This window comes from Chenopodium quinoa, unplaced genomic scaffold (genome assembly GCF_001683475.1).
Source record: "Chenopodium quinoa cultivar QQ74 unplaced genomic scaffold, ASM168347v1, whole genome shotgun sequence".
NCBI classification, from domain to species: Eukaryota; Viridiplantae; Streptophyta; class Magnoliopsida; order Caryophyllales; family Amaranthaceae; genus Chenopodium; species Chenopodium quinoa.
The window spans coordinates 1215807-1232185 of NW_018744137.1; the positions used below are offsets into that span (position 1 = coordinate 1215807).

Genomic DNA, 16379 nt, shown 5'->3' on the forward strand with positions numbered 1-16379 from the left:
AAATGAAGTAAGTAAGTATCCACATCTCACTGCATAATTAAATGAATACATATAAGATCACATTAAACAGAATAGAAGCTCCCAGCTCCCTTAACTTGCCATTTCGCCAAGTAATTGGCTAATCCAAAAATTTTAAAAAGTAAAGTACTTGATAATAATGTTAATATGTTATAGATTAGAGTTTCATTTAAAAAAAAAAAAAAAATTGAATTTTTATTAAAGACAAAATAGAAAGGAAAAAAATGTCAAAGCACATCACAATATGCATGGGCCAGTCATTGTAACATGCACTTTTGATTTTGAGCTGACCTTATAAAAGAAATTTGCTCTAACATCTTTTTGTTGCAACAAGTATTTAATCAACTATTCCGTAACATATTTGTCAGTAATACTTTGTTGTAAGTTAATAATAACCATATATATGAAAATAAATCATCTAAATATGTCAACTAGTATGGAAAGAAGACATTTTAGGAGGCACAGGTGCAACCACTTTGCCACCTAAATTGAATCCTTCCTAATTTTTTTTTATAGTACATATAGGTTTCAATTCTTAAAAGCTTGATGCCCTGTTTGATTCACCTTAATTTTGCTGAACTTAAATTATTTTTACTGAACTGAATTTATTTTTACTGAACTGAACTTATTTTTACTGAACTTAAATTATTTTTACTGAACTTAAATTATTTTTACTGATTTTCTATTATAATTCTTCTTTAAGAAAACTAAATTTTACTAAACTGAACTTATTTTTACTGAACTGAAATTATTTTTACTTAATATTATTTTTTTTAAGGTGAAGAGAACAGGGCCTAACTTGTTTGACATTGGTAATCATGGGATCTAATCTGGTTATATGAGTATTCCTTACACGGTAAAAGTTACTCCGTACTTTCTTAATATTTCCTCGGCAAATTATGAAGTAGGATATGTATATTGTATAAGATGTACTAAAACTCTAAAAGTCAATTGTAGATTTAAGAAAATCATACCATATCTATCGTAAGAAAATTACATCTTATTGTATACACTCGAAAATTTCCGGAAATTCCCGTATCTCATTTCTCAACTTACTTTTAATAGATACAGAGTACTAAATGGCATAAACGAAGCACTAATAATGGTCTTACTTTTAATAGATACAGAGTACTAAATGGCATAAACGAAGCACTAATAATGGTCTGAGCTCGATCGAGATCAAGAGGAATATACATGCTGGCGTTCCATGAATTTGCAAATCAAAAGAAAATTAAAGTCGAAGGTACAATATTCATGTGCACCGCCTTTAGAGTCTATGCTACCTTAATCATTTCATATACTTCACTAATTTATAATTTATTATTAAGGGCCTAATAAGGTCATTGTCAAGTTACATATAGTCAAAATTCAATAATGAACTTGTGAAAAAAAAAAAATGATATACGATGGAAAAAGAATATAATATTCTTGCAAGATCTAAGCCGAGAAGTATGGGAATAATGGATGCTGTCTTTTTCATGCGAGGACCATTATTATCCTCATTGTCTTGATTGTCATTTTTATAGGACTGTACCCAGTATTGAAATAAGCTGCCCAACAAAATGTGATTACACAACACGTGATTTTGTCGTGCATTTTTAAGTTAATATCAATTCAAAATACTCCGTAGTTGGGACTGTTTTAGTAAATGTTCGAGTTAACCCAACGTTGGAAATTTTCAAGTATGAATGCTGGACTATCCATACTTTACTACGTAGTAATTCAACATCCTTGATGCACTGAAAGACCTGCGGTGGTTTGTGATCAATCATCATCCTTGGCCCTAGCCTTGAAGACTGCAAGACCTGAGGACTTGGCAAAACTCGCAAGTTCTCATCACAAACCAAAAGTAACCGCAGAAGATAAATTAAGGATTGATAAATTAGATGATAGGTTTAAATTACATTACCCATAAGGAAGAAATGTATTCTTTGCCAAAACAAACATAAGAATGACATATTACAATTTGAGATTTTTGAGCAATCTATTCCTTGATCCAGAAAGTGAACACAGTGAGACGTATAACTGAACTATTATGAACATGTGAGTCCAAAAAGGCAATGCTACACCAGCAATAAGGAATTACAAAAAAAAATTGAGGAAGGGGTTATCTATAGTTAAATTTCAGTCATAACAAGGGACCTGGGATACTGGAATTCGACTGCCTGCATTCACATATGCATGTGCTTCTGGATCCCTGAACCACACGTTGTGATCTCCTGATATGAAGTTTGATGTTAACCAGCTTACCAGCAATCTGCAGCATCTTTCTTAAGTTAGCAGAAATTCAATAGGGCAAAGGACATGAAGAGGAGGGGGGGGGGGGAGGTAGTTGTATGTACAAATTTAACAAGCAAGCCAAAGTTTGCAGGACAAAGGGAAGGTTTTGTAAGAAATAGACAAAGTTATGAATCGTAAAAGCAAACCATTCTCCATGTCAAGTCTTCAGGGCCCAAAGGCTGAGCTGGATTTGAATAAACAAAATGCCTCGAGTACTGAAAATAAAAACAATTTCAGTCATAAATTATCATAAGCAAAAGACAATTAAGATAATTATGCTAGTTCAAAATGGAAATCCAAAACAAACCCAAACACAGTTTAGATACCAGGGTGAAACACTCTTGTTTCTTTTACATTACATTAAAAAGGGAAGATGATAGGCAACAATCAAATGAGGAGATGGTTCAATCATATTTAAAGATGCTTTTAACATTTTTGGGCTATTAGGCGGCAAAAAAATACAAATTTAAAATTACCTTGGCCAAGAATTTTTGTTTCTCTTTGATCTCTGAAGGACTAAAACCTTTAAGGTGTGTTAATAGCCAGCCCGGTCTTAATGCATCATTTGATGAGACAAATACAGCCATCTGCATACATAATGACAAAAAGAATCTTGAGTATAAAATTCAGTTCAAAGTACTTATAACATGAACTGATTATTTGACAATTTAGTGAAAAAAGGCAGAAATTTGAAGCAAAAAAGCGAGCAGCATAGCTTAATAATATGCTAATTCACTTGAATATTTGTGGGTTTCTGTCCTTTCTGATAATAGTAACAAATCGTTATTAGAACCAATTGCATCCAAACTAAGATATCCAAATGTCTCCCTTTTGGAATAATGAAAGATACCCAGAAATTAGTTAAATATTTAGAAAACTTATGCAAATGGCAAGAAGCAGCATAGGCTGACAAAACGCAAGATGCTAATGTACGTCACAATATCATGGGCACTATATACAAGTAGCAAGATAATAGATGATACTATTCTATGCATGTGGGCAGGTTCAGATTTGGCTTGTCAAAGGACTGGGAATGCCCAACACTTAGGGCCCGGCTGGACAAACCACTTGACTCGGATAGGAGGCGCAAGCTGGGCAGGAAGCTAAATTGGGGGCCCCAGGGATACTAATTGCATCCAAACCAAGCTTTGCAAATTCCATCCCTCAGAGAGTATGGAGGAGCCAAGAAGGTTATGCAGCCAGACAGCATACAGTAACAGCAGCTCTTGAGCTATCAGTTTAAAAATTAAAAAGGCAAGAATGTACGACAACAATCAAGCTTGAAATTCACATCCACCTCCATTTAGTCTTCCAACAAAAAAGAAAAGAGACCTAAGTCTAATAATTACACTGCCATCAGAGAGACAAAAGAGAATCATAGTCGAAGAGCTTTGCAAAAATGAACATGTAATATCTTTACATTCACTGCAATCAGTTCAGTTGACTACTGATTGGTCTGTCAGTGTGCAATTAGTGGCTAGCAGCTCAGTGCTAACAGTCAGCAAAATGCTAAACTACAGTACAATATATAACACAATAGCAGTAATTGATAGATGACAATAACACCGAATATTGTGAACGGAAGGAAAAAAAGAAAGAAAAGGGGAAGTTACAAAAAAAAAAAGATATTATGTTTGATAGACTAATGTTAGTCCGTAGCAGTTTAACATGTCAAAACATATGATGACACAAATTATGCTAGATTCTATTCACTTGAGAGGTGTGCATAAAATTTTCTTTCTAGGGTCTTATATAGTGAAAACACTATGCGAAACCTAAAAATCACAATTTTCATTTGAAAGTTTCCTAATTTTAACATTGATATGTGAAACGCTAAAACAGTCCAATTGGCATTGCCATAGTCTATAGCCATACCTTACCATAGTCGATTATCCCTTCAAATGGAAGCTCCAGCTCGTCACTGACTATAACAGGGATGCAGCCACTAAATATAGCATCAAACAGTCTTGCAGATGATGGAGTGTCACCGGCTGGGCTCAGGCAAAAGATGGACCTGACAAGCATGAAAAACTACTCAGCTGCATCCACAATTTGTAGGTGTAATATACAATTCAGCTAAAATCTCAACACAATTGAATGTATTGATAGTTAAGAAAGAAAAATTAAGGTAGGTTGTCCAAGTAAAGTTCATAATTCTCACTTGCGCATTCCATTTTGGGCTGCAGCTTTGCCAGCCTCTCCAGATGTCCCTTCTTCAATGACTACACCATCAGCACCAGACAGCTCTATCACAAGTTTTGATCGGATCTTTCCTCCCTAAAAAGCAGAACAACAATATAAGTAAAGACATTTAACATCTTGTACATGGTACTTCCAACAGATGTCTTTCTTCTTTCACAAGCATTATCAGACAAAAACTTTATTTTCAGCAATCAAAAGCACCATTGCTTTTAAATAACTAGAAAGAAAATCATTAGAAGTGTACACAAAACATTTGCCTTAAGCTCAAATTTAACAAGGCAGAAAGAATGATAATGATTAGTAACAATATCCAAGTCTAACCTCTATCCAGTATCCACTACCTCCAACTCATAACATATTCCCACTTTCACACTCCACAGAGACTTAGAAAGTTCATTAGACGGCATTGCAAAGGTAATTTGCCCAAATATATTAAAGAACATTAAAGTTTATAAGGAACACTATGCAATATCATAAAGTTATAGCAGCAAAAGAATTAGAAAAATATGTCGATAGACTTAGTCTTTAATACAAACCCATTTTGGAAATCTCCAACTGCAGCATGCACGACTTACTATGCATAAAAAGAGTAGGAAGTATTTCAGTTCAAGTTACTCCCAATAGTCCTAAAACAACACAAATCATCTATGACAATTCCAAATAAAATACTAAATAGCTAGCAATCATGAGAAGGTTCCTTACAGCATTTCTTTTAAGTCTCCCACGAAAAAATAGCAGTGTACTTCTCTTGGATTCATATTCACGTAAACAATAAGAGTCGCAAAAGTCCACATTAGAAACATATGGCAGAATCAGGTCTTTCTCGAGGTAAACCTGGCCAGGCTTGTACCTAAATCCAACACATAGTATCCAAATCAGCCACATTAACTTCTTAGGTGGTAATTAAATTACAAAAACAATCACAAACCAGTTTCCTGTTGAGTCCATGTCAGGTAATAGCCAAATTGCGGTTTTCATAAGTCTACGAACTGATTTAAATGACCAGGGATGATGAACTGGAAGTATGTGGTCTCTTCCCCCAGAACGCTTCCATGCTGGCTGATCAGTCACCCATTTTAAAGCTTCCTACATCAAAGCATAACATACAATTACTTAGCAAGAACATTCAGCTACAGAAGAAATCATCATCTCACAAATAAAAAGATTGAAGGAGGAACTTGGCCACCTTCAGGGTATTGACCAAGGCCCCATAAAGACAAAATGTTGATTAAATATTAGGCAAACTACTACTGCTTCACATGACCAAAAGGTAAATTTAGTGTTTTCTTTCCAACATTTAGGAATTTTTATCAGTCATATGCTTTGTTCAAGACCATATATCAACAATAATATATTTGGTATCTAAACTTAATGTTTTGGTGCATAAGTTTACTAATATTTAATGTACAGATTTTTTTTTCCCCCACCCAAACTTCTCCATAGTGTTAATTAATAGTCAGACATTCTATCTACTAGTGCATTAACACAACAACATAAACATTATTTACATAACTATATTTAGTAATTTATAATACATTATATAATAGGATTAAAATCTTACAGCATAAGTCAATCTTCCCTAAGATTTGCTTATATAGATGTGGTGCTAGGTTTCTAGCTTTTACTCCCATAAACTTCAGGAAGCAAATTTGTCAAGCATTTTGTTAAATAGCAAAAAAACCTTGAGGTTGAAATTATGTGCACAGAAAACCTCATGCAAGTGAACTCCATGCATTTGTGAGTAAAGTTAAGCATGGAAAAGAGGAAAAAGAGTGTAAGACAAACAGACTAGATAAACAAACAGAATTTAAACTTCGGACCTGAAACTAAAGCCGCATTTTTACAGTAAAACAATAAATGATACATTTCAATCTCAAATTCAAAACTGTTTTGCCTGATGAGCTGAAATCATAAAAAGACTTGGAGGTGATTTAAAATTTTGGATACAATTCTGAAGAATCAAATTTCATCAGCAAAAACTTCATTGACATACACACAACAATTTTCTCACACCTCTAATCATAAAAAGACTTGGAGGTGATTTAGAATTTGGATACAATTCTGAAGACTCAAACATCACCAGCAAAAACTTCAATGACATACTCATTACAATCCAATGCAAAATTGCACATATCACAAACCAGACATCAATGCAAGGTTTAACTAAAGCAGGAAAAACAAAACAAAGAACAAAGAAAACCGAATATCAGAGAAGCACTCACACCCTGTAAAGTGCTTTGCACTGCTGTTTCTCCATCAAGAAGTAGCTGATAGTGGTGAAGAATGGGATATAGAACAAATCAGCTTCCTCTTGCTTGTGAACGCGTATGACGTTTTTTAACAGCCTTTTTGACTCCGGAGCAATCAGATCAGCCCAAAGCCAGTAGTCAACAGAATGCTGCAAAAGAGTAAACGAAAGTATTCAACGATCATTCTTATCCTTAAACAAATTATCACAGACAACAGCACTCTAAAGAAAACTAAACCGATAAGTAATCTACACCAATGCACTTACAAGTCATAAGTAATAACCTCGTCCCCATATATCATGAAACCATATAGAGTACCTAGCAACCAATTAAATTTACCAAGGGTCGAAACCTAAATCTTAATAGAACTTTCTTACTACCCCTCGCCACTTTCCCACTTAAAAACTAAGTAGCTCTTCATATCTAGTAAGTTAAATAACACATTCTCAAATTACACTAACTATTTCAGGAATTGATTCGTAGTTTCATGACACGATGCTTGTTATCGACAACTGTATGATTAAACAAGCGTAATTATGGTATTTTAAGCCAAATCGTTAACCATAGTTTCTAACCAATGCAGCAATGCTGCCTAATAACTTGAGGACGATGGAGTTCAACCAAAAAGGCAAGTAATTTAAGTTTTGTGAAGCTCTAAGTAGAGAGTTGCCTCAAATTTCTATCTGCCTTCTTCATTTTCGAGTTTAATTGTCTAAAAGCATACACTAAAATTCCAGTTTCAAAATTTCTCAGAAGATAAACAAATTGATGCTTCAACACACAGCAATAACTAATCAAATCAACACAACAATTTCATAAGCAAAATCAAAGTTAACAAAATATGCAAGAATCTCAATAGAATAGAGCAGAAATTCACCTGTTCGATAAGACGATGAACAGGACTACCATTAGAGGTCAAATTGGAGGTCTCTTTATAAGTATTCCGAAACAACCACAACAAATCATAAGTAAATTTCGAAGGCATTTCATACACATAAACCCTAATCGGCATCGAACCAGCAGGATAATACGATTCATCACCAATTCGCTCATTCTCTCTCTTCCAAATCAAATCATCCAGCTTCTTCACACTCTCATCGTCGGTGGAACTCGCTGTATCATCATTCAAATGCTTGGGGAGCTTGTTCGTGAGGAAATTCTCGAGCGATGCGACGAAAGAGTACTCGAAATTAGGGTTAGGGTTTGGGATTGAGAAAGAGGATTTAGAGGAGAGAGAAGGAGTAGCAGAGGAGAAGAAGAAGACGATGAAGAAGAAAGTGAGGAGAGAGAGAATGATGATGATGATTGGAGAAGTGTAGATTGGTCTTTCTCTTGAGGAAGATGAAGAAGAAGAGTGGAGGTGTTTTCCTGCCATTGTTGGAAGGTAGGAGAGAGAAAGTGAGCAGGAGAAGAGGGAATGCAGTGAAGTGGGAAAGTTTTGAGATCTCTGTTTTTGAGTGTTTGTGTTTCAGTTTTCACATCATGATCAATGGTAAATCGATGGAGTGACGGTAGAGGAAAGAACGACACTAGAGTAGCCCGTCGGTCGAGCCGTCCTTGCTCACGTTTTGAACCCGCTAATAAATAGTCATGTCGTGTTGGACTTTTGTTGAAATTAACTCAAGACAACAATAAAGTAAATGAAGCAAAATGAGAAAAATTAGATATCATGTTCAAACAAGTTTTTAAATAAGATCGCCTTACCATTAAGATTACCTTGACTCACAAAAGTGCTCTTATGGTAACAAACTTACAAAAGTAGTCTTACAATGTAGTCTTGTACAAATTCTTCTGATAAAGCTATAAGGGTTTAGATTAATTGGTACGACTTATAAACTTCTTAGTGTTTGGTGAACAATTGTGGTAGAGGAAATAATGACACTAGACCCGTCGGTTGAACCGTGCTAGTCCACATTTTGGACCCACTAATAAAAAGTCGTGTTGTGTTGGGCTTCTAGTGAACTTAAGACGAGATAACAAGTGAGTGAATGAAACTCAAGGAGCAAATTAGTTATCATATTTAAATAATTTTTTACGCGTAAATAAAATTGTCTTACCATTATAAGATCACCTTGACTCACAAAAATGTTCTTACGATCGTAATAAAAGCAGACTTACCATTGTAAGTCAGTAATGCATTTGTCTAATTAAGCTATAAGGGTTTGGATTAATTGGTACGAGTCGTACGACTTACGAAACTTCGTAGTGTTTGATAACAATTCGGGATGGGGGAGGTTGGTTAGGCTTCAAGCTTCAATCTTAGACTCCTAATCATTTGTTCGACCTTAACCATACTTGCGGTTTACCTCTAGAAAGAACTACTTTTTTGCCCCAATTTCGGGCTTCAACATTTATGACGGATTCATGGGAACTTATTATTAATAGCTAGTATATTATTAATGGTTCATATACTCTTACAGAAGTCATTGTGAAAGAAGATGATGGCTTTAATTCAAAGTAGATCAATGGAAGAAAATGGTAGGCTAAAGCAAAATACTCGTAATAGGTTTAACCTTTAGGATCAGAGGCCAAAATGACAACATGCTTTTAACTATTCTCCGTGTTTAAACAACGAACAGACCAATGGAACAATAATCAGGTAAACCACAAGCACAGCTCCTAGATAATTCAAGATTACTGGAACTAAAAATCCAAGAATCTGAGAAGAATCTACTTACAAAGGAGCGGCCAGACACAATGAAAATGTTAGCAATCCTTATAAAATTCACATGCATTTCCTTTAGCCTCAAACACATATCCAGGCATCAAACACATACATAGAACACCAGACAGCCACTCATATATGTATACGTAAAGTCAGAAGGAAATGAGATCATCTTTTGCTGAATCCGGTTTCTTTGGCTCAATTCCAGAATTTGTTGGTGTGTCAGATTTCGAGCCAAAGATCATCTCGTCAAGATCGTCCATCATGTCATCATGCTGCCCTCCATGAGAATTGCCTCGGGATCCTGATGGTTTCCTTACAAGTGACTCTTCTTTCCCAGACCGTGGAGACTCCTCAGGCTCAACAGCAACAGGAATCATGGCTGGTTCCGGTGCTGATGGGATCGTAGAGGGCTTTTTCATATCATCATATTTGGAGATGACTTTCTGGATCTCATCGTTTACATTTAGAGCCTCAAAAAGAAGAGCCTCATCATCACCAGCAGTCTCAATGATTCTCTGAATAGTGAATTGGGACTGGCGACACTGTTGTACCAACGTTGTAGTCAAGTCATCCTGCCAAAGGTAAGAAACGTCTTATTATTCAGTTAAGCATATCAGAGCAAGTGCATCATCGATTAAAAAATTAGAAAAATCCACCAGGGAATACCAAGTAACAGAAACAGTGAACATAAATTCAACTGCATAACATGAAGAAGTTACAAAATCGTTAAGTTGAAAAAATACTCGCTAGCACGTATCATAAGCAATACTGAGAGCAGTGAGAAGTGATAAAAATTAGTCTTTATACCAATAAATATAGCAGCTCATTTTTGCTCAACTTCCATACTACACAAAACTGAATAGAAACTCAATTTGAATTCCGAAGCCTGAAGGTCCATGCAATGGACATAGGTTCAATAATTTGTCTCAGCCTTAGAAGTCAAATGCAGACTCCCATGAATTTCACCTACTGAGCCATGCAGCAGACCAGGCATTCTGTTTCAGAAGGGCATGAGGAATTGCTAAATATTGAGTGTAGTCAAGAGATACAACAAACCTTTAGAGCAACTCAACCTAATTATAGAATGCAATAGCATTGTCAATTGTCATATGGCATCCGGAAAGGTAATTATAAGCCATACATATATTAGTGTTGCTGAGTGAAGAACAGTGGAGGAACATGTCAGGGCAGAGCGATTGTAATTTGGAAGAGGCGCTAGCTGGATCTAGTTCTACCGAAAACATCTCACCGCTTGCAGTTCTATCATTACGGAGCCAACAAAAGCAATCTTCAATTCTTCATACTCACAGCAAAGGAGTCTAAACTCTAAACTCTAAAACAGTCAATCTGAACGAATGGTACAGGGAACCCTTAAAAGCTAATTTTCGTCAAAAGCATCACTATGAACATAAATTGACCTTTGACACCTCCTGATCTGCACAGAGCATAATCTCAAACACTGGACAGAAAAATAAGGAAGAAGTGGGTGGCTGGTTCAAATGTAGGTCAGCTAGACTGATTGCTGGATTCCTCAACAAATTCTAATTATTCAATCACTTGGCATAGTCTTGCAACAATTCCATATTCAACTATATGGTCTAAGCAAGATCATATCACATGCAAAGGGCTTGATGCAAAAGTTCTACAAACCCTGTTCAATTGTGTAATAAGCCAGTCCTGAACCTCCTTAACCACTTTGTTCTCTTTACTCTTGCCTAGATTCTTCCTCTATGAACCTCCACAATGCCTCTATGACCAATGCCACCTTATCTCAGATCAACCACAAGGCCCACAATGCTAGACTGGAAGCCTAAAAACACTGGTTTGGAAACACAAGTGGATCGCAACTTCACTAAATATTTCACAAATTTAGGTCTTTCAATCAAACATCTATATTCTTCTGCCATAAAAATCTGAAGTGGCCAAAATGCAAAATGAATTTCAAAGAAGATTCTTCAATCCTAACATCTAGTCATCACAGCCATTAACTGCCCAAGCTATATAATATTGCATATCAAAATGTAATCATCTTCAAGAAGGGGAAAGAAAAAGAAACAGGCACAACGTAAATAGAGTATTAAAACAGCATATACTCAATCTCTAGCAACAGAGCAGTGTAGATGAATCATAGACTAGTAAAGAATCTTGGGTGGCTCAGCTGATAGCCTGTTAGAGCTATCTCACCTTTTCTGCTGACTACAGAATAAGCATGGCAGGATATCCAGCAACCAAATATCAGGAATTATAAATCCATCAAATCAATTGACTGGAATGAATAAAAAAAAAATTAAATATAAAAATCATGCAAAGTTGGTGAGGCAGTATATATTGAGTATGCGTAGGATCCCCAAGCATATTATGCTTCTAATGAAATCTAACACATATAATGCTTCTAAAGAAATCTAACACAAGCTCATCTCTAAAGGTACATCGAATGATCCTAAAAAAGTTGATATTCTATGATTTTAGAGGGAGCAACAGTAACAGAAATTACCTGCAGCACATCTTGTTGAGGAGAAGATGATAAAACAGTAGAAAGAAGTTCAATACAGTTCCGTGCTACATCAAAAGCTTCTTTTGTGTCTTCAGCAGAGAAGGTTTGTACAGGAACATCACGTTGTGCAAGAGTTGCATTCAATTCTGCTTCAGAGACGGAGCGTGGAGGGGTAAATACGGGTGCCAAACTCTCATCATCACGCCCTGGGAACCGGATTCCTCTCGACTTCAAGCTCTTTTAAGCAAAGGATACAACGTTAAAATGAAAGGGTAGGGTAATATATTACTCTATGCTCATTAAAATATTCCAATCTTAAGCAATACATGTTAAGTCTGCATTCCAAAGGTAGCATGCCAAATCTTATGTTTCTCCAATATAAACTTCCATAACAAGTAAGAAAAAGAGTCAAGCAAAAATTAGTACTTCGTATAAGAAAAAGGAGAAAACCTTAAATCATTCAATTCAGGAGCATTCCTAAAACAAATTGGATCATTTGAATGATATACTTTTGATGTGCATAAAGGAAAGTACAAAGTAAAGAGGCTATAAAAGTTATTGCATTCCAGGAAGTTTAAAAAGACTGTGATATATAGCCCTTTATAAAAGCTGAAAATTGCATATGACTTTCAATTAAAAAAAATAGTTACACATGAACTTCAAACCTAAATTATATACTGTCGACTTAGCATAAGTGAAACACATTATTAAACTACATGTTTTGATGCAGACATGCAGTCTTAAGAATTCACCATATGCTTCCCCCTTCCCCCACCCTACAGGAAATGCCTGATTATAAGGCTTATCAACTTATATAGTGAGTGTCAAAAAAAAAAAATAGTGAGTGTCTAATACGAGATGACCATGGCATGTGTAACACCAGAATTTTAATCTGAGTCTGAACAAATAAATACTCCATATTTGGATAAGATCACATAAAGGGGAGTGTCCAATCTTTCCCCCATCATCCTACATCTTGAATTTGTGAATCTACTAAGTTATCGAGTTGTATTTGCAAAAAAAGAAAAAAATAAAATAACAAATAATAAAATCCACATTCACTCCGAATACTCCGTAATAATTTGATAATTCTTTAATTTTTGACAAGCAGAAGATTGAAACATGATAAAATATATTTTCGTTCCAGTCAAAAGCAAAAACAAGAGAAGGCGGATATCCAAATAAAAATATGGACATACCTTGTATGTTTCTTCAAATACAGGCAAGTATCTCAGCTCATTTGTGGACTCCCCCCAGGATTCGATTAGCATAAGTGCCTTGTTCCTGTTCTTAACAACAGTTTGGGGGTCATCAATCAACTTTACCATCTCATCAAGAATTCTTTCTGACGCCACCTCAGAGAATGCCTTTTCACAGTTCTTAACAATAGTTTCGAGCAACACCATAGCCAAATACTGAATCCTAGGGGTCTTTAACATAATCCGCTTCTTTATCCCTCGAATCAAATCAACACTATTAACTCTCTCTTGATTAACCATGTCACATATCTCAAGATTCGTAGCCCAATCTGGCTCCTCAAGAGTCTCAGCAGTTGCTTCCTCGACGATTTTATCAGCCTGATTTGTTCCCCCTTGGAATAGTTCCTTCATCTTGAAGCTCATCGAGCTCACACCCTCACTCATCTTCTTACCAACCTCAGTCCCACCGATCCTTAGACGCTCACCCAATGAAGTCACTTTGTCCATCAAATTATCACTCATCTTTACAACCCCAAATTCAACAATCAACTTCAAGATACAACCTAACAACACCACTGGTTATCAGAACAGCAGCACTCGCGTCGACAACAACGACAAATTACCCCTAGATTATGCAAAACCAGCAAAAACAGCAATCAATAGAAAATTCCAAGTCAATTTAAAAGTCGTCAAGCACGTTATAATCTGGAAAAAATGCTACAAAAATAGGGTTTTTCCTAAAAAGTCAGAAATTAACCTAAATTATTAAAATTCCACCAAACATTATCAAAAATTCAACACGGAAACTATGTAACAAAGAAGATCCGAAGTTCAAAGACCTAGAAAAAGTCCAAACACAAAAAAAACAAGAATTGATCAAAATTTATTAAAAAGACAGTTACGAAAAAATCATCAAATTAGGTACAAAAATCCAACACAAAACTCAACTAAAACACAGCACTAATTCGAACAAATACAACAAATAATTAGCTAAAACACAGTCTAAAATTAGTAAAAAACAACGCAATTGAAGTAACAATACGGTCAAATTGAAGTTGACTAAGCAGATCGAACAAATTACAGAGAAAATGCATCTTTAAATTGCAGAAATATAGCAAGAAATTAAAGAAAAAATGGATAATCTTACCTTGGAAATGAAGGTAGATGATGAAGAACGAGAAATTCGGAGGAGAGAGAAAAAGGGGAGAAAATGTTGCGATAATTAGAAGAATACGACGATGATGGATGACTTGAGATAGAAGGTTCTTCCGATGATATTTTTAATTTTCAGTACTTGGGAAAGTACTTGCTTCTTTTCTATTCTAGTGTGTCGTCATTCGTTCGCTTTTTATGCGTTACCTAATTTACCCTTTCTCTAACAACCACTTTCACATACATTCTTGACTTTTTTTTGCAATTTTTATTGTACAATCGGTTGTACGAGTATGTGAATTATGTACTCGTATATGCTTCGGGCCTGTTCTCTATATATTATTTTTAGTTCGGTTCAGTTTATTTTTTAATTTTTTTCTCTCATAAAATGTTCAGTTTATTTCTTAATTTCTTTCTCTTATAAAATATTTAGTTCAGTTTAGTTCAGCTCCAATAAGTTTAGGGCATGTTCTCAATGACTGAACTCAGCTGAAGTGAACTGAATATTTTATAAGAGAAGGAAATTAGGAGCTGAACTGAACTGAAAAGGATATTTTATAAGAGAAGGAAATTAGGAGCTGAACTGAACTGAATTTCAACGTAAGAGAACAGACCCTTAGTTCAGTTCAGCTCAATTCAGTCAATCAGAACAGGTCTTTGCAGATTATAGAGTTTTTTAATTACTCTATAATATATATTTTTTTTCTTTTGCGGAATAAGTTGTATTTCGTTCATTTTATATAGTTATATCATAATTTATTATTGTGGTAAGTAAATACAAAATGCTTGTAAGTTTTGCAAATGCAAAAAGCATTCATGTAAAATGAGATGTAATTTTTTTTTGTTTTTTTGTTTTTTGTACTTGACTCTATTGTTGAATGTATATTACAATGATATATGTAGTGAAAATTAATTACTAATGTGTATATAAACCCATCATATTTTATTGCTCATTGATTTAGATATGTTAAAGGAGCATCTCAACCAAAAGCTTAAGCTGATTGTTGAGGCTCAAGAATATTATGTTTTTTTAATGTGATTATATTGCATTGTAGGATGTCAAATTATAAGTATGCTTTTAAATTGCTTCAAAAACAAAAATAGTATGCTTTTAAAAAGTTTTACACAGATATTATTAAATATAACAAACTAATAAGAAGGAAAGGCTAATCAAGTAATAAGTGAAAATAACAATGCGAATAACTCATGCATTAAATAATTTTAAAAAGGAAAATTATGCACTAAGAAACTAGTAACATACTTCGTATTAATTACTCTCTTTCATTCCTTTTGTTTTGGACGTTTGGAATTATGAACGACTAATAAAGAATTGTGTAAAGTACAAGTATATTTTCCTTAATTCAATTATTGAAAGTAAACTTTTATTTAGATTAAGAATAGTACATATGGGGTGACAAAAAGTATAAGAGATGGGATAGAAAAAGCTAATGAGTATTGAAACCCATTAAAGTGTTATAAATAAATAGTACAAATGCACATAGAAAATTGAAGACAATTGAATATTCAAATTGTAATGCAAGGATAATTTTGTCCAAAATACATGTCTTTGAAAAAATCCTAAATATTAAGAATTCTCGTAAAAGGGAACACCTTAATGATAACGTACATATAAAAAAAAATTTAAAAAAAGGAACGGGGAAGTAACATATACTTCCTTCGTTTTCTTTTACTTGCAACACTTCCTTGAAAAGAAAATGTTACAATACTTGCAATACACTATAAAAGGAAAGTTATTTTAGGGAAAAAACTATATTATTTCCCTTATTTAAAGCACATGACCTACTAAATTACACTCCTAACAACCACTCATCCCATTTTAAAGTGTATTATATCATGTAAACGCCACATTTCTTAAATACCGTGAAAAAAGTGTGTGTTGCATCTAAAAGAAAACGGAGGAAGTACATAATAGAAATTCTTAAAATAGCAATTCTTAAATACTTTAACTCTTTAAGATAAGACACATTAACACATGGTTAATCTTAGGATAATTATTGCTTATACTTTGTATTAATTAGAGGACAAAATGTCCATGAGTACCTAGGAGTAATATCACTTGAAGAATGATTTTCTTAAACTTTTTTCATCCTGTCTTA

The 16379-nt window shown here is 34.5% G+C and overlaps 2 protein-coding genes across 3 annotated transcripts; both read right to left on the bottom strand.

Annotated features, from left to right (window-relative positions):
• Nucleotides 1–1868: 1868 nt before the first annotated feature.
• On the bottom strand, nt 1869–8301 carry LOC110693018 (probable arabinosyltransferase ARAD1). 2 transcript variants are annotated; one of them, XM_021870131.1, is made up of 9 exons: nt 7627–8299; nt 6725–6898; nt 5429–5586; nt 5203–5350; nt 4460–4575; nt 4174–4312; nt 2775–2885; nt 2445–2513; nt 1869–2275 (listed from the first exon to the last, which is right to left on the bottom strand). In XM_021870131.1, the coding sequence occupies exons 1-9, from the start codon at nt 8122–8124 to the stop codon at nt 2147–2149; spliced, it is 1542 nt and encodes a 513-aa protein (XP_021725823.1). In that variant the 5' UTR covers nt 8125–8299; the 3' UTR covers nt 1869–2146. The 2 variants fall into 2 exon arrangements, 1 of the variants encoding a protein (XP_021725823.1); XR_002505547.1 differs by lacking the exon at nt 1869–2275 and having other exon boundaries at nt 4179–4312; nt 7627–8301.
• A 927-nt stretch (nt 8302–9228) lies between these two features.
• LOC110693019 (TOM1-like protein 1) lies at nt 9229–14417 on the bottom strand. The gene is made up of 4 exons (XM_021870132.1): nt 14258–14417; nt 13111–13735; nt 11912–12148; nt 9229–9989 (listed from the first exon to the last, which is right to left on the bottom strand). Exons 2-4 carry the CDS (start codon nt 13630–13632, stop codon nt 9567–9569), a joined length of 1182 nt encoding a protein of 393 aa, XP_021725824.1. The 5' UTR covers nt 13633–13735; nt 14258–14417; the 3' UTR covers nt 9229–9566.
• Between the last annotated feature and the right edge of the window lie 1962 nt (nt 14418–16379).